Genomic DNA, 26,043 nt, shown 5'->3' on the forward strand with positions numbered 1-26,043 from the left:
ATAGTCTACCCTGTCTTCTACCTGCAAGCCAGTTCTGAATCCAAACAGTCAATTTGCTGTGGACCCCATGCATCCTAACCTTCTAGATTAGCCTCCCATGAGGGACTTTGTAAAATGCCTTACTAAAATCCATGTAATCAACATCCACTGCTCTACCCTCATCAATCTCTCTCATCACGTTGTCAAAAAAACTCAATAAAGTTGGTAAGACACGACCTGCCCTGCACAACATCATGCTGGCTCTCCCTAATTAGCTATTCCTAAGAATTTTCTTCAGCAATTTCCCCACGACTGACATGAGACTCACCAGTCTATAGTTTCCAGGGTTTTCCTTTGTTCCCTTCTTAAACAGAGATACAACATTAGCCACTCGCCAGTCCTTAGTGACCTCGCCTGTACCAAGAGAGGACACAAATATACCGGTCAAGGCCCCAGAACTCTTGCCCGGCCCTGGAGATGTATCCATCTTAATACTCATTAGGAGACCCAACACTTCCTCCTCCTTAACCGCTAAACCCCCTAGCACTCAGCACTGATCTCCTGGTCCTCCATGTCTTTTTTCTATAATGAAATAAAGCTGCTGATGTGTGTTCTTGTAATTGCATCAGTATGTTGGCCCCAGGATAGATCCCAGAGATGCTGACACCCAGGAACTTGAACTTACCCCAGATGCTGATGAGCAATGTTCTTGGTTTCTGCAGCTGCACGAAGCTGCATTCCTTAACCATTTTGACCGCCAGCGTCAGGAGGCTAAAGAGCAAATGGTCAGTGGCCTTCTCTTCACTCTCCTCCTGGATCTGAACAGAAGAACAGTCAAAGGAAATCCAAAAGAAGCCACAGTAGTGCAGGACATAACCAGACTCAGGTTTATTATCACAGGGACAGACCCTTCAGCCCACAGTTATACTCTTCTGTCTGCACGATGTCCATATCCTTCTATTTCACACATTCATGTGCCCACCTAAACAACTCTATGTAAAATAACTTGCTCCTCATATCTCCTTTGATATTACCTCTCACCTTAAATACATGCCCCTATATCAGCCATACCACTCAGAGCAACCCTGCCGTAACACTGGCCACTGCAACCTCCAAACAACAGAAGCCCTCAGCCCTCTGGCCTCTCCTGCAATCCCCACCCCTCCGCACGTAGTCTCCAAAGCCGAGCAAGATGGTGCCAGAATGTGGCGACTCTTTGCGTGCAGCTTTGATGCGAATCATCAAATGTCCCTGTTTGGAACTACTACAGCTGAAATCCACAGTCATGGGAGCTTCAGTAAGCAACATTGTTTTAAGATGTTTAAAAAAATTTATCGATCCTGAAAATCAGCAGACTTCAGGCCACAGAGCACCCAGGTAGCGAATGCAGTCTGGACGTCACCTCAGAAAGGTGGCATCCATCATTAAGGACCCCCACCACCCGGGACATGCCCTCTTCTCACTGCTACCATCAGTGAGGAGGCACAGGAGCCTGAAGACCCACACTCAACATTTCAGTATTTTTCTTCTCTTTTTGCACTACTTCTATTTAATTTTTTAAATACTTCTTATTGTAATTTATAATATATGTTATGTATAGCATAAAACATATAGCACTGTACTGCTGCCACAAAGCAACAAATTTCTTGGCATCTCAGTGATATAAACTTGATTCGGAATCCTACCTGAGACTGCACAAAGATGTAACCACACAATCAGACACGGCAATGTCACATAGTGCAGAGAGTAATATAACAGCCCACTGGACTCACATTTTGGAATCTTTCAGGGTTTATCTCAGCTTCAAGAATTGGCAGAATCTTCGCAAAGCGTTTCTCAAAGAAAACTCCTTCTGTTTCGACGAAGAGGCCACAGGTGTGGGCAGCCAGCCGGCGGTGGGAGACCTGCAGCAGGAACACAATCATCTTTTACTGTCTGTGGCTCACCACAGAGGTACGGAAAACTTTCATCGTTCCTCAACCCCACAGCCTTTCCCCTCCACCTTACTTGTGTCACTTCACCTGTCTGTGATGCTGCTACAAGCTTTTCCTTTCTCCTGTGCACGTATGGCTTGTGCATCTGGTAATAAACTCACACTATTCTGAGTGGGGTTAATCATAGTCATAGAGCACTACAGCACAGGAACTGGCCCTTCAGCCCATCTAGCCATTGCTGAACTGATCTTTTGCCTAGTCCCATCAACCCTCCGTAGGACTACATCCAAAGTCAAATCGAAGTTCTAAGTAAATTTATTATCAACGTACAGAAAAGTCCAAACCCTTCCCACCATGTACTTGTCCAAACTTCACTTGAATGTCACAATTGAACCCGCCTCCACCACTTCCGCTGGCAGCTCGTTCCACACTCTCACCACCCTCTTGAGTGAAGAAGTTCACTATCAGATTCGCCTTAAATATTTCAACTTTCACCCCAAAACTATGACCTCCAGCTGTAGTCTCACCCAACCTCAGTGGAAACAGCCTGCTTGCGTTTACCCTATCTATATCCCTCATCATTTTGTATACCTCTATCAAGTCTCCCCTCATTCCCCTACGCTCCAGGGAGTAAAGTCCGAACCTGTTCAACATTTCCCTATACCCTAGATCCTCAGCTCCTGGCAACAACCTTGTAAATTTTCCTGAGGCCAAAGTACTCTTTACCCCAATGTCCCTGCAATGCCAGTGTTCACGACCACAGAAAGATACCAGTTGGTACAGGCACTGGGACCCACCTTTTTGCTCTTGAACCATGTCAGGACCAGGGAAAACATCGAGTCCTTGTGCTCGTTGTCCACCTTGCTCAACAGGGACTGCGTCGCCAGTGCTGCCATCTTCTTGCACTTTGGAGAGTCGTCGTTTACGATCATCAGCGTGATGGGGATGAAGAAGAGGGCGCAGTGCTGGTGTAGCAGGTCCTGCAGTGGCAACAGGATAGGTTCAGAGGCAGGATACGTGCTAAGCATTCTCCCCTGTGAGCTGTGTGCTGCCGTACTGCACGCAGTGTGCTGTTTGCTGTTCGAAGTGTGCAGACAGTGAGAGCTGTGGTTTATACCCACAACAGGTACCCGCACCGGAGTGGAGATCAAGAGGTGATTTAACAAGGCTGAGAGAGAATGCAGAGCATTTATGTGTACAGGTTTACTAGAGCTGTTGGGACTGGTTTCAACTAACATGACAGGGGAATGGGAACCAGTGTGATAGAGCTGAGGATGAGCCAACAGGTTTACAAGTAGATGATGGGTGTAACATGAACGTAAGGAAGGACAAGCCAATGATTAGTACAAATGCAGACAGCACAAAGAGTTAAATTGTACCACAGAGGCAAAATTCAAAAGGGCAAAGACTGCAGGACTGAAGGTGTTGTACTTAAATGCACGTAGCATTCAGAATAAGGTGGGCAAACTTGTGGTACAATTAGAGATTGGTTGGTATGAAGTTGTGAGCATCACTGAGTTGTGGCTGAAAGAAAGCCATAATTGGGAGCTTAACTCAAAGGATATGCTTTGTATCAAGAGGACAGGCAGGAAGGCACAGGTGGTGGAGTGGCTCTGTTGGTAAGAGATGGAAATACATCTTTTAGAAAGTGGTGACACAGGGTCAGAGAATGTTGAATATTTGTGGGTAAAGAGCAAAAAAAAAATTGGGAATCATATATAGGCCTTCAAATAATAGTGAAGAAGTGGGGTTGAGATTGCAAAGGGAGCTGGAAAAGGCATGTAATGGCACAATTGTAATGGGGGACTTCAATATGCAAGGGGATTGGGAAAATCAGGTTGGTCTTGCATCACAAGGGAGAAAATTTGTTGAATGCCTATGAGATGGCTTTTTAGAGCAACTTGTGCTTGAGCCTACTTGGGGAAAGGCTTTCTTAGACTGGGTGTTATGGCATAACCCAGATCTTATTAGGGAGCTTAATGTAGAGGAACCCTAAGGAGGCAGTAATCACAATTGGATTGAATTCATACTGCAATTTGAGAGGGTGAAGCACAAGTCACATGTGTCAGTATCACAATGGAATAAAGGGAATTGCAGAGGCTTGAGAGAGGAGCTTGCCCAGGTGGATTGGAGGAGGATACTGGCGGGGAAGATCGCAGAGCAGAGATAGCTCAAGTTTCTGAGAATAGGTCACAAGGCGCAGGATAGATAGAAACATAGAAAATCTACAGCACAATACAGGCCCTTCAGCCCACAGAGCTGTGCCACACATGTCCCTACCTTAGAACTACCTAGGCTTTACCCATAGCCCTCTATTTTTCTAAGATCCATGTAGCCCCCCAGGAGTCTCTTAAAAGACCCTATCGTTTCCGCCTCCACCACCATCACCGGCAGCCCATTCCACACACTCACCACTCTCTGCATAAAAAACTTACCCCTGACATCTCCTCTGTACCTACTTCCAAGCACCTTAAAACTATGCCCTCTCGTGCTAGCCATTTCAGCCCTGGGGAAAAGCCTCTGACTATCCACACGATCAATGCCTCTCATTATCTTATACACCTCTATCAGGTCACCTCTCGTCCTCTGTTGCTCCAAGGAGAAAAGGCCGAGTTCACTCAACCTATTCTCACAAGGCATGCTTCCCAATCCAGGCAACATCCTCGTAAATCTCGGCACCCTTTCTACGGTTTCCACGTCCTTCCTGTAGTGTAGTGTCCCACCGAAGAAATTGTTTTCAGATGGCAGGGGTAGACAACCGTGGCTGACAAAGGAAGTTAAGGACTGCACGAAAGCCAAAGAAAGGGCATATAAGGTAACAAAAGTGAGTGGGAAGCTGGACGATTGGGAAGATTTTAAAGTCCAATAAAAGGCAACTAAAAAGCTATAAGAAGGGAAAAGATGAAATATGAGGGTAAACTAGCCAATAATACAAAGCTGCATACCGAAAGTTTTTTCAGTTATATAAAGTGTAAAAGGGAGGTGAGAGTTGATATTGGACCACTGGGAAATGATGCTGGTGAGGTAGTAATGGGGGACAAAGAAATGGCAGTTGAACTTAATGAGTATTTTGCATCTGTCTTCACTGTAGAAGACACTAGCAGTGTGCCAGGTGTCCGTGAGTGTTAGGGAACAGGACAGTGCCATTGCTAATACAAAGGAAAACGTGCTATGCAAACTCAAATGTCTTAAGGTGGATAAGTCATGTGGACCAGATGGACTACATCCCAGAGTCCTGAGAGAGGTTGCTGAAGAGATAACGGATGATTTGGTCGTGATCTTTCAAGAATCACTTGATTCTGGCATGGTCCTGGAGGACTGGAAGATTTCAAATGTCACTCCATTCTTTAAGAAGGCGGGGGGAGGCAAAAGAAAGGAAATTATAGGCAAGTTAGCCTAACCTCAGTGGTTGGGAAAGTATTGGAGTCTATTATTAAGGATGAGGTTTCGAGGTACTTGGAGACTAATGATAAAATAAGTCAAAGTCAGCATGGTTTCTCTAAAGAGAAATCTTTGCTTGACAAATCTGTTAGAATTCCTTGAGGAAGTAACAAGCAGGGTGGACAAAGGAGAGGCAGTGGATGTCATTTACTTGGATTTACAGAAGGCATTTGATAAGATGCCACATGAGGCTGCTTAACAAAATAAAATGCTACTGTGTTACTGGAAGGATACTGGCATGGATGGAGGGATGGCTGACAGGTCATTCCTGGCAGGGAGCGGGAATAAAAGGATCCTTTTCCGGTTAACTGCCGGCGATTAGTGGTGTTCCTCAGGGGTCAGTATTGGGACTGCTGCTTTTCACATTGTTTGTCAGTGATTTGGATAATTGAGTTGATGGCTATGTGGCAAAGTTTGCGGATGATAAAAAGTTAGGTGGAGGGGTAGGTAGTGCTGAGGAAGCAAAACAATCGCAGCAGGACTTGGACAAGTTGGAAGAATGGGCAAAAAAAGTGGCAGATGGAATACATTGTTGGGAAATGTATGATAACACATTTTGGTAAAAGGAACAATAGTGTGGACTGTTATCTAAATGGGGAGAAGGTGCAAACATCAGAGGTGCAGAGAGACCTAGAAGTCCTCGTGCAAGACTCCCAGAAGGTTAATTTACAGGTTGAGTCTGTGGTAAAGGCGGCAAATGCAACGTTGGCATTTATTTCAAGGGGAACAGATTATAAAAGCAGAGAGATAAAGCCGGGTCTTTATAAGACACCAGTCATGCTGCACATAACTTCATTGGACATGTGATTAGGAAAGAGGAGTTAGAATGCACGGTAATTATGGGAAAGATTGAAGGGAAGAAAGCAAGAGGAAGGCAAAGACAAATGATGATGGAGACAGCAGCCAGAGAACTGGAAATGAATACCAATGAATTGATCCACTTGACCCGAAACAGGAGTGTGTGGGCCACAGCAGTCAAAGCTCAAACTGGGCACGGCACCTGATGATGATGATGACGATGACGATGAGTCAGGCTGCACTTGGGAGGATTGTCAACAGTTTTGGGCGCCACATCTCAGAAAGGATGTGTTGTCATTGGACAGAGTCCAGAGGAGATTCATGAGGATGATTCCAGGAATGAAGGGGTGAACATATGAGGAACGTTCGGCAGCTTTGGGATTTAGAAGAATGCGTGGGGATCTCATTGAAACCTACCGAATATTGAAAGGACTAGATAGGGTGGATGTGGAGTGGATGTTTCCTATGGTGGAGGTATCCAGAACTAGAGGGCACAGCCTCAAAATCCAGGGGTGACCTTTTACAACAGAGGTAGGGAGGAGTTTTCTTTTAGCCAGAGAGTAGTGAATCTGTGGAACGCTCTGCCACAGACTTCAGTGGAGGCCAAGTCCGTGATCGTTTCCTGACTGGTCAGGGCATCAAAGGATATGGGATCAGCCACGATGGAATGATAGAGCAGACTCAATGGGCTGAATAGCCTAATTCTGCTCATGTGTCTTATGGATTAATGAGGCTGACAGAGAACACAAAGCACAGTCATGAATCTCTGTGTTTCTGCTCCCCTCCTGCACACCTAACTCCGCCAGTATTCCTGGCACTGGGTAGCGGGGTGGTGATACGTCTGTACCAAAGGAGCTGTAAGGCGCTCCTTCCCTCTTGCAGGTCACCCCCAGGCAAGTTGTAGAACCTGCTTAACCTCCCAATCAGGGTCACTTGAAGCCATGGGAGTAGGTTGTAGATGGTTGTATGAGTAGCTGGTGCATATCACAAGGCCTAGTTATGCGACCACTGACACCAGGCAGGGAGTCTCTGAAGAGTATTGATAATGGCTGGGGTCACCTGTCTTGTAAAGATACTGTCCAGAAGGCAATGTCAAACCACTTCTGTCGAAAAATTTGCAATCGTGGTCATGGAAACATCATGGAAACTCACATCATACAACATGATACATAATGACGATGATGATGATCGCAGCAGCTGCCAGTCAGTGTTGAACTCAATGCAGGACTGCCTTAGAGACTCTTGCTCTGGATTTTTCCTCGGGGTTTACTCCCGAAGCCCTCCCCATGAGTGGGTGTAGCTGCAAGGCAGCAGAGGTCTGAGATCAGTTTTCCTTGGATCACCAATGCTGATAACTCCTGGGGTTGGAAACCTGTCTGTGTGTGAGAGTGGGTGGGAAAGGGGCTTGTCTTGTTGTAGTTTTGTTGTGGTGTTGCTGTTGTTCTGCTGAACATGGCGGGCATGCTAAGTTAGTGCCATAATGTGTGGTGACACAAATCCTTAGGTTATGCTGGGTGTTAAAACGAACAGTGTATTTCACTGTAGGTCGTGATGTATGTGTGAGAAATAAATGAACCTGAACTTTTCTGAGAGGGTCCAGAGAAGGTTCACAAGAATAATCCCGGGAAGACAGGATTAATGGATGAGGAATGTTTGACGGCTGTGGGCCTATACTCGCTGGAGTTTAGAAGAATGGGAGGGAATCTCATTGAATCCTATCGGATACTGAAAGGTCTAGACAGAATGGATGTGGAGGGGATATTTCAAAGAGTGGAGGAGTCTAGGACCAGAGGGAACAGCCTCAGAATAGAGGGATGTCTATTTAGAACAGGATGAATTTCTTTAGCCAGAAGGTGGTGAATCTGTGGAATTCATTGCCAGGCAGAGGTTGATAGGGTCTTCATTAGACAGGAGGGTCAAAGGTTACGGGGTAAAGAAAGGAAAATGGGTTGAGAGGGACATGACAGAATGTTAAAGCAGACTCAATGGGTCGACCGGCCTAATTCTGCTCCTCTGTCTTATGGTCTTAGACAGCCTTTGGCAATGTACAAAATTGGTCTCAGCACAACAAGAAGCCCCTGAGCTTCTGGCCCTACATTCCAAGGACAGTCACCTTCTGCGTTAGACCACAGAAGGCTTGACAGCAAGCCACATCTGAGCAACTAGTCACACAGCAGCAGTTCACCAGACAGAAAGCTACATACCTGTGGAAAGGACTGGAATATATAAGCCAACATTTCCAGTGCAGAATCTCTTCCCACTTCATGTTCATACCTGGACATGGAAGGGAAAACAAAACAAGCATTTGGTTTAGGAATCGGTAAGAGCTCTGCCTGCTCTCACTCCACAGTGTCAAGGGGCTGCTCTCTAAAGAACAAAGTGGAGACCTCATGGTTTTCTGACATTTACAATGCTGACGCTGACTGTTTCCCTACAGGACATGTCTATCCGTGATGGTGCAATGCTGGCGATTGTGTCCTGCAGACACAAGAGATTCTGCACATCTTGGAAATCCAGAGTCACACACACAGAATGCCGGAGGAACTCAGTAGTTCAGGTAGCACCTATGGAGAGGAATAAACAGTCGACGTTTCAGGACTGTGTTCTGTGTCCATTTGATGAGAGCCACCACCCCAATGTAAAGAGCATGCACTCTCTATTGCAGCATTCACAAAGAGAATTCGCACAACACGGAAACAGGTTAATCAGTCCAACTGGTCCATGCTGACAATCAGCCCATCTGAGCCAGACTCATATCCCCCCCAAGCCTTTCTTATCCATGTATCTGTCCAAATGTCTTTTAAATACTGTCTCAACCACTTCCTCAGCTCATTCCATATACACACTACCCCTCAGTTCCCATTTAAGTCTCTCCCCTCTCACCCTAACCGCTATGATTTAGGTTACCTTTCCCTGGGAAATAGACCAAGTGCATTCATCTATCTCTTCTCCTCACTGTCTTATATACCTCTATAAGTTCATCCCTCAGTCTCCTACACTCCTAGGAATAAGGTTCTAGAAAAGATCCCACCACCAAGCCACCTTTCCCTCCCCCCAACTTTCTGCTTGCCACAGGGAACGCTCCCTATGCAACTGCCTTGTCCATTTGTTCCTCCCCATTGATCTCCCACCTGGCACCTGCACTTACCCTTGCAAGTGGGACAAGTGCTACACCTGCCCCTATACCTCCTCCCTCACTACCATTCAGGGCCCCAAAGAGTCCTTCCAGGTGAGGCGACACTTCACCTGTGAGACTGTTGGGGTCATTTATTGTGTCCGGTGCTCCCAGTGTGGCCTCCCGTATATCGGTGAGACCTGCCATAGACTGGAAGACTGCTTCGCCAAGCACCTATGCTCCAGCCACCTGAAAAAATGAAATCTCCCAGTAGCCACCCATTTTAATTTCACTTCCCATTCCCATTTTTCTATCCATGGTCTCCTCTATTGTTGCGATGAGGTCAAACTCAGGTTGGAGGAACAACACCTTACATTCCGTTTGGGTAGCCTCCAACCTGATAGTATGAACATCCATTTCTTTGACTTTCGGTAATGCCCCCCTCCCCCTTCACCATTCCCCATCCCCTTTTCCCTCTCTCACCTCATCTCCTTGACCGCCCATCACCTCCCTCTGGTGCTCCTCACCACTCCCCCCCCCTCTTCTTTTTTCCATGGCCTTCTGTCTCTTACCAATTCACTTTCCAGCTCGTTACTTCATCCCCTCCTCCTCCTCCTGGCTTCACCTATCAGCTGGTACTTCTCCCCCACCTTTTAAATCTACTCCTCAGCCTTTTTTTCCCCAGTCCTGCCGAAGAGTTTCGGCCTGAAACGTCAAATGTACTCTTTTCTTAGATGCTGCCTGGCGTGCTGAATTCCTCCAGCATATTGTGTGTGTTGCTCAGAAAAGAAGTTGTCTTTCTGCAATTAACAGAGCACTTTGCATTCATTTCAAACCTGTTAACGCTGAGGAAAGTTTCACAGTGCCTCATCAAAGAGAAAACAGTCTGAAAATAGGAACAGATTTAGATTGTGTTCCAAGACAAATCTCGTTCAAACAGATCTCTCTTCAGATTGTGGCCCCGAGGTCGAGTCTATCTGCCTGAGTGTTTTCAGAACCAGAATCTGGTTTATCATTGATATGTGCCATGAAATTTGTTGTTTTGCAGCAGCATCACAGTGCAAAAACATAAAAAATGACTATAGGTTACACAGAACAGTACAGCTCAGGCCCTTCAGCACATAATGCTGTGCTAACCTTTTAATCTACTCTGAGATTAATCTAGCCCTTCCTTCCAATATATCCCTCCATTTTTCTATCATCCATGCGCCTATCTATGAGTCTCTTAAATAGCCCTAATGAATCTGCCTCTAGCCGCCATCCCTGGCAGTGTTCCATGCACCCACCACTCGGTGTAAAAAACTTACCGACACAATAAGTAGGTTACAATAAATAAATAAATAATGCAGTAAGTTCTGTGTTAGATCTCTCGGATGAGGCTTGAACACACAACCCCAGCCCATCTAGCCGCGTCGTGGTTGGGAGTTGTGGAGCAGCCACAATTAAACAGCAGAATCATTATGTCACAGGACGAGGCAACTCGGCCCACAGATCTATGCCGACTGCCAGCAGTACAATCCAGTTGGGACCTCACCACCCGAGCAATATCCCAAAGGACTCAATTGCTTAAGAAAAAACAAGGATTGAAGTGAGGAACAGTCAGAAATCCAACTGAAACTTACGAAAGCTGTGCCACAATGAAATCGAGGTGAGTCTTCAGTTCCTTCCCCAGGGGATAATCAAGAATAAACTTCATATAAACCTACGGTGAGGAAGAACCACAGTTAGAGCAGTTTGTTCTCCCTTGTACTACCTGAGTGTTCTGTTGTAATGAAACGCTCAATGTAGACGGCACGCAAAACAGAGATTATTACTGTACCTGCGATACTAACAAACTCAGGGGTAGGAATGGGGATGAGGAAGGCGAGGTGGGTGGGATTGGGGTGAAGATGGGGACATGGGTGGGGTTGGGGAATTGGATGGAGTAGGGCTAAGACACTGGGTTCAAGCCTAACGATACTGTCCTCTGAAATCATCTCTCAAAGCCTCTCAGTCCGAGGACAAGGAACACTGATCTGTGCATGATTATTTTCAGAGATAGGAAACAGAAAGTGCAGAGCACACAGAGGGAGCAGGTGACCTGGACCTCTGGTCCCCAGAAATCCTAGCTGGAGGTTTCATTTGTAGGCATCACTGAATCATGGCCGAAACAAAATTATAGCTGGGAGGTTAATGTCCAAGGATACACATTGCATTGAAAGGTCAGGTAGGGAGGCAGAGGGGGTAGCGTTGATCTATTGGTAAAAAATGAAATCAAACCATTAGAAAGAGGCGACATAGGGTCGGAAGGAGTTGAATCATTGTGGATAGAACTAAGGAACTACAAGGGTAAAAAGACCCTAATGGGAGTTGTATACAGATCCCCAAACAGTGGTAAGGATGTGGCCTACAAATTACAATGGGAGATAGAAAAAGCATGCCCAAAAAGGCAATGTTACAATAGTCATGGAGGACTTCAGTACCCAGGTAGACTGGGAAAATCATGTTGGTGCTGGATTCCAGAAGGGGGAATTTCTAGTGTGCCTATGAGATGGCTTTTTTAAAAAGCTCATTGTTGAGCCCACTAGGGGATCAGCTAGTCTGGATTGGGTGCTATGCAATGAACCAAAATTGAGAGCTTAAGGTAAAAAAAACTTTTAGGGGAAAGTGATCATAAAATGATTGAATTATTCACCCTGAAATATGAGAAGGAGAAGCTGAAGTCAGATGTATCAGTATTACAGTGGAGCAAAGGGAATCACAAAGGTATCAGAGAGGAGTTGGCCGGAATTGATTGGAAAAGAACACTGGCAGGGATGATGGCAGAGCAGCAATGGCTGGAATTTCTGGGAGCAACTCGGAAGGCACAGGATATATATATCCCAAAGAGGAAGAAGTGTTCTACTGTGGCTAATTAAAAAAGTCAAAGCCAAAATAAAAGCCAAAGAGAAGGGCACATAATAGAACAAAAATTAGTGAGAAATTAGAGGATTGGGAAGCTTTTAAAAACCACCAGAAGGCAACTAAAAAAATCATTAAGGTAAAGATGAAATATGAAAGTAAACATAGAAACACAGAAAATAGGTGCAGGAGTAGGCCATTCGGTCCTTCGAGCCTGCACTGCTATTCAGTATGATCATGGCTGATCATCCAACTCAGAACCCTGTACCAGCCTTCCCTCCATACCCCCTGATCCCTTTAGCCACAAGGGCCATATCTAACTCCCTCTTAAATATCGCCAATGAACTGGCCTCAACTGTTTCCTGTGGCAGAGAATTCCACAGATTCACCACTCTCTATGTGAAGAAGTTTTTCCTAATCTCGGTCCTAAAAGGCTTCTCCTTTATCCTCAAACTGTGACCCCTCGTTCCGGACTTCCCCAACATCGGGAACAATCTTCCTGCATCTAGCCTGTCCAATCCCTTTAGGATTTTATACGTTTCAATAAGATCCCCCCTCAATCTTCTTGTCAATATTATCAAAGAGGATACCAGAAGTTTCTTCAGATACATAAAATGAAAAAGAGGTGACAGTGGATATCGGACCGCCGGAAAACAATGCTGGAGAGGTAGTAATGGGGAACAACGAAATGGCGGACCAACTGAACAAGTATTTTGCATCAGTCTTCATCGTGGAAGACACTAGCAGTGTGGTGGAAGTTCCAGGTATCAGGGGTCATGAAGTGTGTGAAGTCACCGAAACTAGAGAGAAGGTTCTTGGAAAACTGAAAGGTCTAAAGGTAGATAAGTCACCTGCTGTACACGCCAGGGTTCTGAAAGAGATAGCTGAAGAGATTGTGGAGGCAGAAATAATGAACTTTCAAGAATCATGATGTACTGGAATGGATCCAGAAGACTGGAAAATTGCAAATGTCACTCCGCTCTTCAAGAAGGGAGAGAGGCAGAAGAAAGGAAATTATAGTCCAGTTAGTCTGGCCTCAGTGGTTGGGAAGATGTTGGAGTTGATTATTAAGGATGAGGTTTGGGGAACTTGGAGGCACATGATAAAATAGGACGTAGTCAGCATTATGTCCTCAAGGGAAAATCTTACCTGTCAAATCTGTTGGGAATTCTTTAAAGAAATAACAAGAAGGATAGACAAAAGAGAATTGGGCGATTTTGCGTATTTGGATTTTCAGAAGGCCTTTGACAAGGTGCCACACATGAGGCTGCTTAGCAAGCTATGAGCCCGTGGTATTAGGGTGACCTACAGGGAAGAAGTCATCTCTCTGACACAGTGGTGTCAAGAAAACAACCTCTCCCTCAATGTCGCAAAAACAAAGGAGCTGTTTGTGGACTACAGGAGGAATGGAGACAGGCTCACCCCTAGTGACATCAATGGATTTGGGGGTGAGAAGGTAAATAGCTTTATAAGTTCCTCGACATCCACATCACCGAGGACCTGATGTGGTCTGTACACACCAGCTGTGTGGTGAAAAAGGCACAACAGCGCCTCTTTCACCTCAGGTGGTTGATGAAGTTTGGTATGGCCCCGAAATCCTAAGAACTTTCTGTAGGAGTACAATTGACAGCATCCTGACTGGCTGCATCACTGCCTGGTATGGGAACTGTACTCCCCTCAATCGCAGGACTCTGTAGAGAGTGGTGCGACAGCTCAGCGCATCTGTAGTTGCGAACTTCCCATTATTCAGGACATTTACAAAGATAGATGTGTAAAAAGGGCCCGAAGGATCATTGGGGACCCAAGTCACCCCAACCACAATCTATTCCAGCTGCTACCATCCGGGAAACGGTACCACAGCATAAAAGCCAGGACCAACAGGCTCCAGGACAGGTTCTTCCACCAGACCATCAGACTGATAAACTCACGCTGATTTGAGTGTATTTCTATGTTATATTGACTGTTCTATTTATTATAAATTATTATAAATTACTATGGGTTGCACATTGCACATTTAGATGGAGACATAACATAAAGATTTTTACTCCTCATGTTTGTGAAGGATGTAAGAAATAAAGTCAATTCAATTCAATACAGGAAAGACTCTAGCATGGATAAAGCAGTGACTAATTATCAGGAGGCAGAGTGGGAATAAAGGGACCCTTTTCTGGTTGGCTACTGGTGACTAGTGGTGTTCCACAGGGGTTGGTGTTGGATCAGATTCTTTTTAAGTTGGGTGATGGAATTGAGGCTTTGTTGCAAAGTTTGTGGATGATATGATAGAGGAAGGGTAGGTAGTTTTCAGGAAATAAAGAGGCTGCAGAAGGACTTAAGACCGATTAGGAGAATGGGCAAAGATGTGGCAGATGGAATATTGTGTCAAAAAGTGCATGGTCATGCACTTTGGTAGAAGAAATGAAAGGGTTGACTATTTTCTAGATGGAAAGAAAATAAAGAAAAAAAACTGAGATGCAAAGGGACTTGGGTGACAGGATTCCCCAAGGGTTATTTTACAGGTTGAGTCTGTGGTGAGGAAGGGAAATGCAATATAAGCATTCATTTGAAGAGGACTAGAATATAAAAACAAGGATGTAATGTTGAAACTTTATAAAGCACTGGTGAGGCCTCACTGGAGTATTGTGAGCAGATCTGGGCACATTGTCTTAACAAGGAGGTGCTGAGCCTTGAATGGGTTCAAAGGAGGTTCACAAAAGTGACTCCAGGGTTGAATGACTTGTCATATCCAAGAAAGGATGTAGCACACACAAAATGCTGGAGGAACTCAGCAGGCCAGGCAGCATCTATGAAAAAAATACAGTTGACATTTTGAGCCCTGCCGAGGGGTCTCGGGCGGAAATGTCGACTGTACTTTTCTTCCGTAGATGCTGCCTGGTCTGCTGGGTTCCTCCAGCATTTTGTGTGTGTTGCTTGGATTTCCAACAACTGCAGATTTTCTCTTGTCAAAGAAAGGACATGCTGGCGTTGCTGAGGAGGTTCACAAGAATGATCCGGGGAATGTAAGGGTCAGTGTATCAGGAGTGATTCATGGCTCTGGGCGTGTACATGCTGGAGTCTACAAGAATGATGGAGGGGTGGGGTGGACCTCACTGAAGTGTACTGCATATTGAAAGACCTGGATAAAGTGGATGTTCCCTATAGGGAAGAGTCTAGAACCAGAAGGCACAACCTCAGAATAGAGAGACGTCCATTTAGAACAGACATGAGGAGGAATTCCTTCAGCCAGAGCATGGTGAATCTGTGGAATTCATTGCCACAGACGGCTCTGGAGAACAGTCACTGGGTATATTTAAAGTGGAGGCTGATAGGCTCGTGATTAGTAAGGATGTCAATGGTTATAGGGAGAAGGCAGAATGGGGTTGAGAGGGGTAACAGAATGAAGTGGTGGAGCAGACTCGATGGGTTGAATGTCCTAATTCTGCTCCTGCATCTTTTGGTCTTATGGACGGGGACAGACGATGGGATTTCCCCACTGTTGCTGGACTACGAGACACTGAGTGCAATGGGAGGTAAAGCAGAAGATGAGCCATTACACACACAGCAGCCTCCAAAGACACAGGTAATGAAGCCAACGCGTTACACGTACACTTGGTTATATACCCACAGGGTGTGTGACGCACTTAGCGGAGTTGCCAGAGCTGTGACAGGATGCTGGGCACGGAGGTGGCACTGACCTGACGACACTGCACACGGACAGGCTCGCTCTGCCCAGTAACAGCCAGCTTGGCCACCTTCTGCATCACTTCACCCATCTCAGGAACCAGCAGCCTCCGGGACAGGATCGCCTGTGGAGATACAACAGGAGCAGTCAGTCATGGATCACTGGGGAACTGGAAGGCGGGGGAGGCGAGGAAAGTACAAGGGAGGCAAGGTGAGCAAGGAATGGTAGGTGGGTACGGAATGAGTGTGTGGGTGGGCTTTGGGGCAAGGGAATGGGTTGAGGAGTGGATAGTTGGATGGGATGGGTGCGATGGTGGGAGTGCAGATGAGTGTATGGGTGGGGTTCAGAATGAGGGAGGGGAGGTGGATGGACAAGAGCTGGGTGGAGTAGGAGTGAGAGGCTGTGCTCAGGCCTAACTGCATCACCCTCTGACATCACCTCTCAAGCCCGTCTGTCTAAGGACAATGTCCCTGCAACACCCACAGTTTGATAAAAACATTTTGGAGATATTTAGATAGACCCGTAAACAGACAGGAAACTGAGGGACACAGGCCAAGTGGGATTAGTTTAGATTAACACCATGGTCAGTACAGATATGATGGGCCAAAGGGCCTATTCCTGTGTTGTACTGTTCTGAGTCTTTAACCTCATCCCAAAAAAGAATAAAATCATCTTCATGGCGTAATCTTCACCATCACCCACCCACTAGCCCACCTCCAACCTCCACTTACTTTGCAGCCCAGTTCAATCCTGACAGTTTATCTGACCTGCTGAGTTCCTCCAGTACTTTGTGTGTGTTGCTCTGGATATCCAGCGTCTGCAGAATCTCGTGTTTCGCATTTCTACTGTCCACATTGGGGATGTTACAAGTGCTGCAAGCTGATAGCGACTTCACTCACCTTCAAAAGCCCAAATGCTGTTGCCTGCCGCGAAGAGTCATAGATGTCTTCCTCGGCGTATCCCAGCAGCACCTGCAGTTGCTTGTCTGTCAGTGTGTGCTGCGTCACGTTTTTCACCAGAACGGTTATCGTCTGTGGAGCAAAAAACACAACAGGTCAAGAATCAACCCTGGTTGATCTTCCTGGGGATCTCCAGTAGCAGCTAAGTGTGCTGGTTACACTTCAACACCACGGGCAGTCAATGCAAAGCCACCATTATCTGCCTGAGGACCGCTCAGGTCTACACTCCATTCAACCTTGTGCAGAAGGTTGATTACAAACACACATCCAGAGCCTCACTTTGGGAGAGGAACAAAAAACAAAGTCTCTATTTAACTTACAACTTTTAGAGCAAAGAAAATAGCTGGAAAAATTACTGCTGACTCCACTCACTCTAGCAATCACCTCTTCACCAAATTGCCATCGGGGAGATGCTACAAGTCCATCACCACCAGGACTACACGTCAGCTTCGAAATTTCTTTCCTGTAGATACCCAGCTTCTCAACAAAACTCACTCCAATGTAATACATAGAACACATAACATAGAATAATACAGCACAGTACAGGCCCTTCGGCCCACAATGTTGTGCCGACCCTCAAACCCTGCCTCCCATATAACCCCCCACCTTAGATTCCTCCATATACCTATCTAGTAGTCTCTTAAACTTCACTAGTGTATCTGCCTCCACCACTGACTCAGGCAGTGCATTCCACGCACCAACCACTCTCTGAGTAAAAAACCTTCCTCTAATATCCCCCTTGAACTTCCCACCCCTTACCTTAAAGCCATGTCCTCTTGTATTGAGCAGTGGTGCCCTGGGTAAGAGGCACTGGCTATCCACTCTATCTATTCTTCTTATGATCTTGTACACCTCTATCATGTCTCCTCTCATCCTCCTTCTCTCCAAAGAGTAAAGCCCGAGCTCCCTTAATCTCTGATCATAATGCATACTCTCTAAACCTGGCAGCATCCTGGTGAATCTCCTCTGTACCCTCTCCAATGCTTCCACATCCTTACTATAGTGAGGCGACCAGAACTGGACACAATACTCCAAGTGTGGCCTAACCAGAGTTTTATAGAGCTGCATCATTACATCGCGACTCTTAAACTCTCTCCCTCGACTTATGAAAGCTAACACCCCATAAGCTTTCTTAACTACCCTATCCACCTGTAAGGCAACTTTCAGGGATCTGTGGACATGTACCCCGAGATCTCTCTGCTCCTCCACACTACCAAGTATCCTGCCATTTACTTTGTACTCTGCCTTGGAGTTTGTCCTTCCAAAGTGTACCACCTCACACTTCTCCGGGTTGAACTCCATCTGCCACTTCTCAGCCCACTTCTGCATCCTATCAATGTCTCTCTGCAATCTTTGACAATCCTCTACACTATCTATAACACCACCAACCTTTGTGTCATCTGCAAACTTGCCAACCCACCCTTCTACCCCCACATCCAGGTCATTAATAAAAATCACGAAAAGTAGAGGTCCCAGAACAGATCCTTGTGGGACACCACTAGTCACAATCCTCCAATCTGAATGTACTCTTTCCACCACCACCCTCTGCCTTCTGCAGGCAAGCCAATTCTGAATCCACCTGGCCAAACTTCCCTGGATTCCATGCCTTGTAACTTTCTGAATAAGCCTACCGTGTGGAACCTTGTCAAATGCCTTACTACAATCCATATAGATCACATCCACTGCACTACCCTCATCTATATGCCTGGTCACCTCCTCAAAGAACTCTATCAGGCTTGTTAGACACGATCTGCCCTTCACAAAGCAATGCTGACTGTCCCTGATCAGACCATGATTCTCTAAACGCCTATAGATCCTATCTCTAAGAATCTTTTCCAACAGCTTTCCCACCACAGACGTAAGGCTCACTGGTCTATAATTACCCGGACTATCCCTACTACCTTTTTTGAACAAGGGAACAACATTCGCCTCCCTCCAATCCTCCGGTACCATTCCCGTGGACAACGAGGACATAAAGATCCTAGCCAGAGGCTCAGCAATCTCTTCTCTTGCCTCGTGGAGCTGCCTGGGGAATATTCCGTCAGGCCCCAGGGACTTATCTGTCCTAATGTATTTTAACAACTCCAACACCTCCTCTCCCTTAATATCAACATGCTCCAGAACATCAACCTCACTCATATTGTCCTCACCATCATCAAGTTCCCTCTCACTGGTGAATACCGAAGAGAAGTATTCATTGAGGACCTCGCTCACTTCCACAGCCTCCAGGCACATCTTCACACCTTTATCTCTAATCGGTCCTACCTTCACTCCTGTCATCCTTTTTTTCTTCACATAATCGAAGAATGCCTTGGGGTTTTCCTTTACCCTACTCGCCAAGGCCTTCTCATGCCCCCTTCTTGCTCTTCTCAGCCCCTTCTTCTCCTTTCTTGCTTCCCTATATTCCTCAATAGACCCATCTGATCCTTGCTTCCTAAACCTCATGTATGCTGCCTTCTTCCTCCTGACTAGATTTTCCACCTCATTTGTCACCCATGGTTCCTTCACCCTACCATTCTTTATCTTCCTCACCGGGACAAATTTAACCCTTACATCCCGCAAGAGGTCTCTAAACATTGACCACATGTCCATAGTACATTTCCCTGCAAAAACATCATCCCAATTCACACCCGCAACTTCTAGCCTTATAGCCTCATAATTTGCCTTTCCCCAATTAAAAATTTTCCTGTCCTCTTTGATTCTATCCTTTTCCATGATAATTATAAAGGCCAGGGAGCGGTGGTCACTGTCCCCCAGATGCTCACCGACTGAGAGATCTGTGACCTGACCCGGTTCATTACCTAGTACTAGATCTAGTATGGCATTCCCCCTGGTCGGCCTGTCCACATACTGTGACAGGAATCCATCCTGGACACACTTAACAAATTCTGCCCCATCTAAACCCTTGGAACTAATCAGGTGCCAATCAATATTAGGGAAGTTAAAGTCATCCATGATAGCAACACTGTTATTTTTGCACCTTTCCAAAATCTGCCTCCCAATCTGCTCCTCTGTATCTCTGCTGCTACCAGGGGGCCTATAGAATACCCCCAGTAGAGTAACTTCCTGTTCCTGATTTCCACCCATATTGACTCAAAAGAGGATCCTGCTACAGTATCACCCTTTCTGTAGCTGTAATAGTATCCCTGACCAGTAATGCCACCCCTCCTCCCCATTTTCCACCCTCTCTATCCCTTTTAAAGCACTGAAATCCAGGAATATTGAGAATCCATTCCTGCCCTGGTGCCAGCCAAGTCTCTGTAATGGCCACTACATCATAATTCCATGTATGTATCCAAGCTCTCAGTTCATCACCTTTGTTCCTGATGCTTCTTGCATTGAGGTACACACACTTCAGCCCTTCTACCTTACTGTCTTTACACCATTTATTCTGCTTCTCTTCCCTCAAAGCCTCTCTGTATGTTAGATCTGGCTTTACTCCATGCATTTCTTTCACTGCTCTATCACTCTGGGTCCCATCCCCCTCGCAAATTAGTTTAAACCCTCCCGAACCATGCTAGCAAACCTACCTGCAAGGATATTGCTCCCCCTCGAGTTCAGGTGCAACCCATCCAATCTGTACAGGTCCCACCTTCCCCAGAAGAGATCCCAATGATCCAAAAATCTAAAACTCTGCTCCCTGCACCAACTCCTCAGCCACGCATTCAACTGCCATCTCCTCCAATTCTTACCATCTCTGTCATGTAGCACTGACTGTCCCTGCACAACATCCGTTAAATGGCCTTTCCTGCTCTCCTTGTTCTGTGATAATTATTAAGCCTGTTCATATGTTCACATTTATTTCAGTTTGATTATCGATGTTTGTGCTAATTGTTGATTGCTCATGGCTGTTTGCGCAGTTGTTGTGCAAATTGTTGGATGCTATTGTGTTGTCTGTTGAGGTATTGTCCTGTGTTTTATGCTTAACACCAAACCACAATCAATTCTGATATGGTTCACATACGGGCAATAAAGTGATTCAGATTCTTATGTCCTGCACTGCACCGTGCCACAAAATTTCACGACACATGCATAGAATGGTACGGGCCACTTGGCCCACAATGTCTGCACTAGCTATCATACTAAATTAAACTAACCCCACTTGTCCGCAAATGATCTATACCTTCTATTCCCTGTCTGCTCATGAGCCTGTCTAAATGCTTCTTAATGTTGTGATTGAGCCTCCTTTATACAGTGCATTTCAGGTACCTACCACCCTCCACACACAAACAAAATCTTAACTTTCCCACTCTCACCTTACATACAGTACAAGGGAGCAAAGGAAGTTGAGAATGGTGAGGGTGGAGTGCTGCGGGAGGGATGTGGGACACGCGGCAGAGAAGGAGTGCCAGGACGGGGGGTAGGGGGGTGGTTTGGCACAGGTGCAGACACACCCAGCCCAGAGACACAAGGCAAGGTCATTACAAAATACAATTAAGTTAGTCAGTAAAACTATTGAAAATCTTTTCTTTGTACTTCTGTCAGTTAATTAAAGGTTCACGTGAATTAACATATCACAGATTTTTGTTTTTATTGCATTTTGGAAAATATCCCTACTTTTCTGGAAATGGGGTTTGTACAATCATCTTGAATGGTGCAATGAAAATTCAGATTTGGAGGATACAATATTCAAAAGCATTGTATGAATGCAGTCCATTATCTGCACTACTCGCAACACGCTGGAGGAACTCAGCAGGTTGGGCAGCATCAGTGGAAAAGATCGGTCGACGTTTCGGGCCGGAACACGACGAAGGGTTCCGGCCCGAAACGTTGACGGATCTTTTCCACAGATGCTGTCCAACCTGCTGAGTTCCTCCAGCATGTTGTGAGTGTTGCTTTGACCCCAGCATCTGCAGATTATTTTGTGTTTACATTATCTGCACTAGATGTCTGCACTGATTTTGTTCATTTACAGTTAAGCAAAAGACCGACTGATTTCTCCGTCAATAACTATTAGGAAATAATAGTTTCACAGTAGTGTAATAGTATTATTATTTGTTCTGTGTTTCTTTTATAAACATAAATTGTTACTCAGTTAAACAATAGTTTGCCTTTTTTTTAATACATTTTTAACTATTTCCATGAAACTTCAGCTTACTGGGGCAACTGCTTAATTGGGCTAAATTGTACTGTATCCCAATTTACCAGAATCTATTGAGCATGCAAATTTTTAACTGTGATTTAAAGTTTTTTTTAAATGTATGGAACTGTATTGCTGCTGCAAAACACCAAATTTCATAACATACAACAGTGATATTAAACCAGATTCTGAAGGAATGGGTCTCAGCTCTTACCTTGAAGCAGTTTACAACCAGGTGGAAGTTCTCCCCTCTGCCAGCTCCAGCTTTGGCATAGTCCTTCAGCAATACAAAGAGGTCCTGGGTCAGCTGTCCAGCCAGATTCTCCATTGACATCACAGGGAATTTCAACACCCAAGTGAGACACTGCAAGGCAGTTGTGATCACCTGCAGGCACAAGGAAATGGCACCTCAGCAACTGGAGCCGCACAGGAGTAGCCAAGAGGCCAGAATACCCACAATCCATAAGTTAACAAATTTCATGACATACGCCGGTGATAGTGACTCTGATTCTGATCCCACAGCCAGCACGTTGGACCCAGCTTCCTCATCAGGAGACCACAGTCAATGCGATCAGCAATAGTATCTCCTCCTCCCTGACACTCAACACAGACACACCTCCAGGATGTGTGCTTACCTCACTGCTCCACTCTCTCTACATCCACGACTGTGTAGCTAGGCACAGCGCAAACGCCGGCTATAAATTTGCCGGTGAAACAACTGCAGACAGAACCTCTGATGGTGACAAGGAGGCACACAGGAGTGAGATCAGTTAGCTGCATCTCGACGTCAGTAAGACTAAAGAAGATGGTGGAGTTCAGGAAGGGGAAGTCGAGGGAACACATGGGTCCTCACTGAGGGGTCAGCAGTGGAAAGGATGAACAGCTTCAAGTTCCTGAGTGTCAACATCTCTGAGAATTTACCCTGGGCCCAGCACATTAATGCAATTACAAAGATGGCACACCAGTGACTAGAGTTTGAGGAGAATTGATATGTCACCGAACAGTTAAGCAAACTTCTAGAGGTGCACTGTTGAGAGCATTGTGACTAGTTGTATCATTATCTGATATGGAGGGGCCAATATCCAGATCAGAAAAAGCTGAAGAAAGTTGCAAACTCAGCCAGCTCCCTCATGGGCACTTTTCTCCCCAGCATCGAGGGCATCTTCAACATGTAATGCTTCAAGACGTACCATCCATCATTAAGGATCCCCATCACCCAGGACGTGCCATCTTCTCACTACTGCTATCAGGGAGAAGGTACAGGAGCCTGAAGACATATACTGAATGTTTTAGGAACAGTTTCTTCTCCACTATCATTTGATTTCTGAATGGACAATGAACCCATGAACACTACCTCACGATTCTGCTCTCTTTTTTGCATTATTTTTTAATAGATATATTTTTTGGAACTTATCGTAATATTTTATGTCTTGCACCGTACTGCTGCCACAAGAGAACAAAATTCATCAATGATAGTAAATCTGATTCTGACTCTGGACCCCCGTTTTATTGCTGGAACCTTATCCACTGTACCATTTACCCATCCCTGAGGGAACAACTGCCATTTGGCCCCTCATTCTAGGCTCCTGTATCTCCTCTGCATCATATTAACTTGTACAGGGAACTTAAGTTAAACCAACTGAAAGATTATTGTATGAATTTCTAGATTAGAATCAAAATATTCAACAAAATTTTAAAAAACCCCAAATATTTAGGATCCAATCCACCAGAACAACATTCTACATAATGCAGTGGTTTCAGAGCAGCAGTGGGAATGAGGGGGTGACTGTGGGAGGTGCTCACCTTTACATGCATGGACTGAAGACAGTCCATTAACACCTGCACAAACGGATCGATCATTTCCAAAATGTGCTCTTCCGAAGAGTTCACCTTTGATCTCTTTAAGCTCAAATGTAGCAACTGTGGTAAGACAAAAGAACAATTTAACACACGAAGAATGGACATCTCCTGATCAACAAACACAGCACAAAAGCTAACTGCTGGAGGAGTTCAGTAGGTCAGGCGGCATCTGTGGAGGGAAATGGACAGCCACTGTTTTGGGTTGGCACCATTCATCTAGACTGGAGGAGTAGGGGCAGATACAGTCGTTCATAGAGCAAGCTGGGCAGCAGGCATGGCAAGACCTCAAAGTTCAAAGTAAGTTTAGTGCCAAAGTTCACAAATGTCATCACATACAATCCTGAGATTCATTTTCTTGTGGGCATTCACAGTAAATGCAAAGACACACAATACAATCAACCAAAGACTGCAAATAACAAGACAGACAAGCAACCAATGTGCAAAAGGTAACAAACTGTGCACATACAAAAAGAAGAAAAAACACAAGAAGAAATAATAATAACAAATAAACAAACAGTAAATATCAAGAATATGAGATAAAGCGTCTTTGAAAGTGAGTTCATAGGTTGTGAGAACAGTTCAGTGTTGGGGTGAGGCAAGTTGAGTGAAGTTATTCCCACTGATTCAAGAGACTGATGGTTGAGGGGTAATAACTGTTCCTGAACCTGGCAGGTGACAGATGGACCCAGGTAACGTGGACTGATAGGCAAAGGAGTGTAAAGGGATTAACGTACAGTACTGCGCAAGAGTCTTCAGGCACATATACATAGCTAGAATGCCTAAGACTTTTGCACAGTACTCCAGTATTATGCGAGTGATGATAAACCTGATTCTGATGTGGGTCTCCCACGGCACTCCACCATCGCCATTCGCAACATCCTTTGATCCCGCCAGATTTACAAACTGGGTTTCTGCTCCATGTTGACAAATACAGTATTGTGTAAAAGTCTTGGGCACCCTAGCTATATATATGTACCTAAGGTTGTATAAGAGGTGTGAAGGCTCTCCACACCCACTGGAGTTTGGAAAAATGACTGAAAGCCAGCTAGTACTGAAATGCTTAGATAGAATGGCCTAATTCTGCTCCTGTACATTGTGGGAGCACTGGCCTACATTTCTGCAGTCAAGAACCTACAGTGTGTTTTGAATGCTAACCCTCTGCTTAAGGTCGAAGGGCAGCAGATCATGTCAGCAATATTGAAAGAATAGAAATAAATTGTGAAGGGGTTTTTAGTTTCAGCAGCTGAATCAATATTTTTCTAAGCAAACTGAACTCCAGAAATGTGATGAGCTGAACGGTGGGGAAGCTGGAACTTACCCTCAGACCAGTATCCACCAGGATGTGCATGTTGGTCTTGGCACTGACTGCTGGCTTCTCTCCCTGTCGTGAAGGCGTGGGGGGCAGCAACAGGCAGCTCTGGGGCTTCAGACTGCTGCGGGATTGGTCCGGCCTTGGCTTCTTATCCCTTTAAAAGGACAATTCATAAAAACATGGTGAAGAATGATACAAACTACCATCCAACCTAACGATTCAACACCAGCAACACGTACTAAATGCTGGAGGAACAGATCAGTAGCATTTGGATTGGAAAGGAAGGAGGCAGAAGCCAGAATGAGAAGGTGTGGGGAGAGAGAGGAACACAATCAGGTAAGTGATAGGTAAAACCAGGTGGGAGGGGGATAAAGTGAGAAGCGAGAAGCTCAGAGATGACAGCTGGAAGAGGTAAAGGGTTGGAGAAGAAGGAATCCGACAGGAGAGAATGGTGGACCATGGGAAAAAGGAAAGGAGGAGGGGAACCAGAAAGAGGTGACGTCAGGTGAAGAGAAGGGGTGAGACGGCTTGCATTCGTTCTTCAGATGGGATTCCTCCCAACTGCATCATCAACCATGTCAGGTTCATCTCGCTGTCCACATATCCTTCTGTTTCACTCTCACCATCCAACTCTGTAATGGAGTTCATTTCCTTACCACTATGTCGCCACAATAGACAGGAAATTCTAGACACAGAAAAAAGTCCTGACCAAGTTGCACATGTTTGACCTACAGTATATCATTCTTCGGGTTCTCTTGTTGTAGTAGGATGTGGAAGCTTTAGCGAGGGTGCAGAGGAGATTTACCAGGATGTCACCTGGTCTAGACAGCATGTCTCACGAGGATAGGTTCAGTGAGCTGGGACTTTTCTCTTGCAACAAAGGAGGATGAGAGGTGACTTGATAGAAGTGTATAAGATGATCATAGATACAGTGAATAGCCAGAGTCTTTTGGTGGAAATAGCTAATACCAGATGGCATTAGGTGACTGGAGGAAAGTATGAGGGG

The 26,043-nt window shown here is 45.5% G+C and overlaps 1 protein-coding gene across 1 annotated transcript in view; it reads right to left on the bottom strand.

Annotated features, from left to right (window-relative positions):
- The window catches only part of utp20 (UTP20 small subunit processome component), a 198,488-nt gene that overhangs the window by 18,729 nt on the left and 153,716 nt on the right, over window positions 1-26,043 (bottom strand). The window contains exons 47-56 of the mRNA XM_063057593.1: window positions 25,044-25,191; window positions 23,669-23,785; window positions 22,080-22,250; window positions 16,726-16,857; window positions 15,840-15,950; window positions 10,890-10,969; window positions 8,357-8,426; window positions 2,711-2,893; window positions 1,752-1,883; window positions 665-797 (exon numbers count right to left, since the gene is read on the bottom strand). Of these exons, the coding sequence (XP_062913663.1) occupies window positions 665-797; window positions 1,752-1,883; window positions 2,711-2,893; window positions 8,357-8,426; window positions 10,890-10,969; window positions 15,840-15,950; window positions 16,726-16,857; window positions 22,080-22,250; window positions 23,669-23,785; window positions 25,044-25,191 (1,277 nt within the window). The remainder of the gene's footprint in view (window positions 1-664; window positions 798-1,751; window positions 1,884-2,710; window positions 2,894-8,356; window positions 8,427-10,889; window positions 10,970-15,839; window positions 15,951-16,725; window positions 16,858-22,079; window positions 22,251-23,668; window positions 23,786-25,043; window positions 25,192-26,043) is intronic.

Source organism: Mobula hypostoma, chromosome 9 (assembly GCF_963921235.1).
Source record: "Mobula hypostoma chromosome 9, sMobHyp1.1, whole genome shotgun sequence".
Taxonomy (NCBI): domain Eukaryota; kingdom Metazoa; phylum Chordata; class Chondrichthyes; order Myliobatiformes; family Myliobatidae; genus Mobula; species Mobula hypostoma.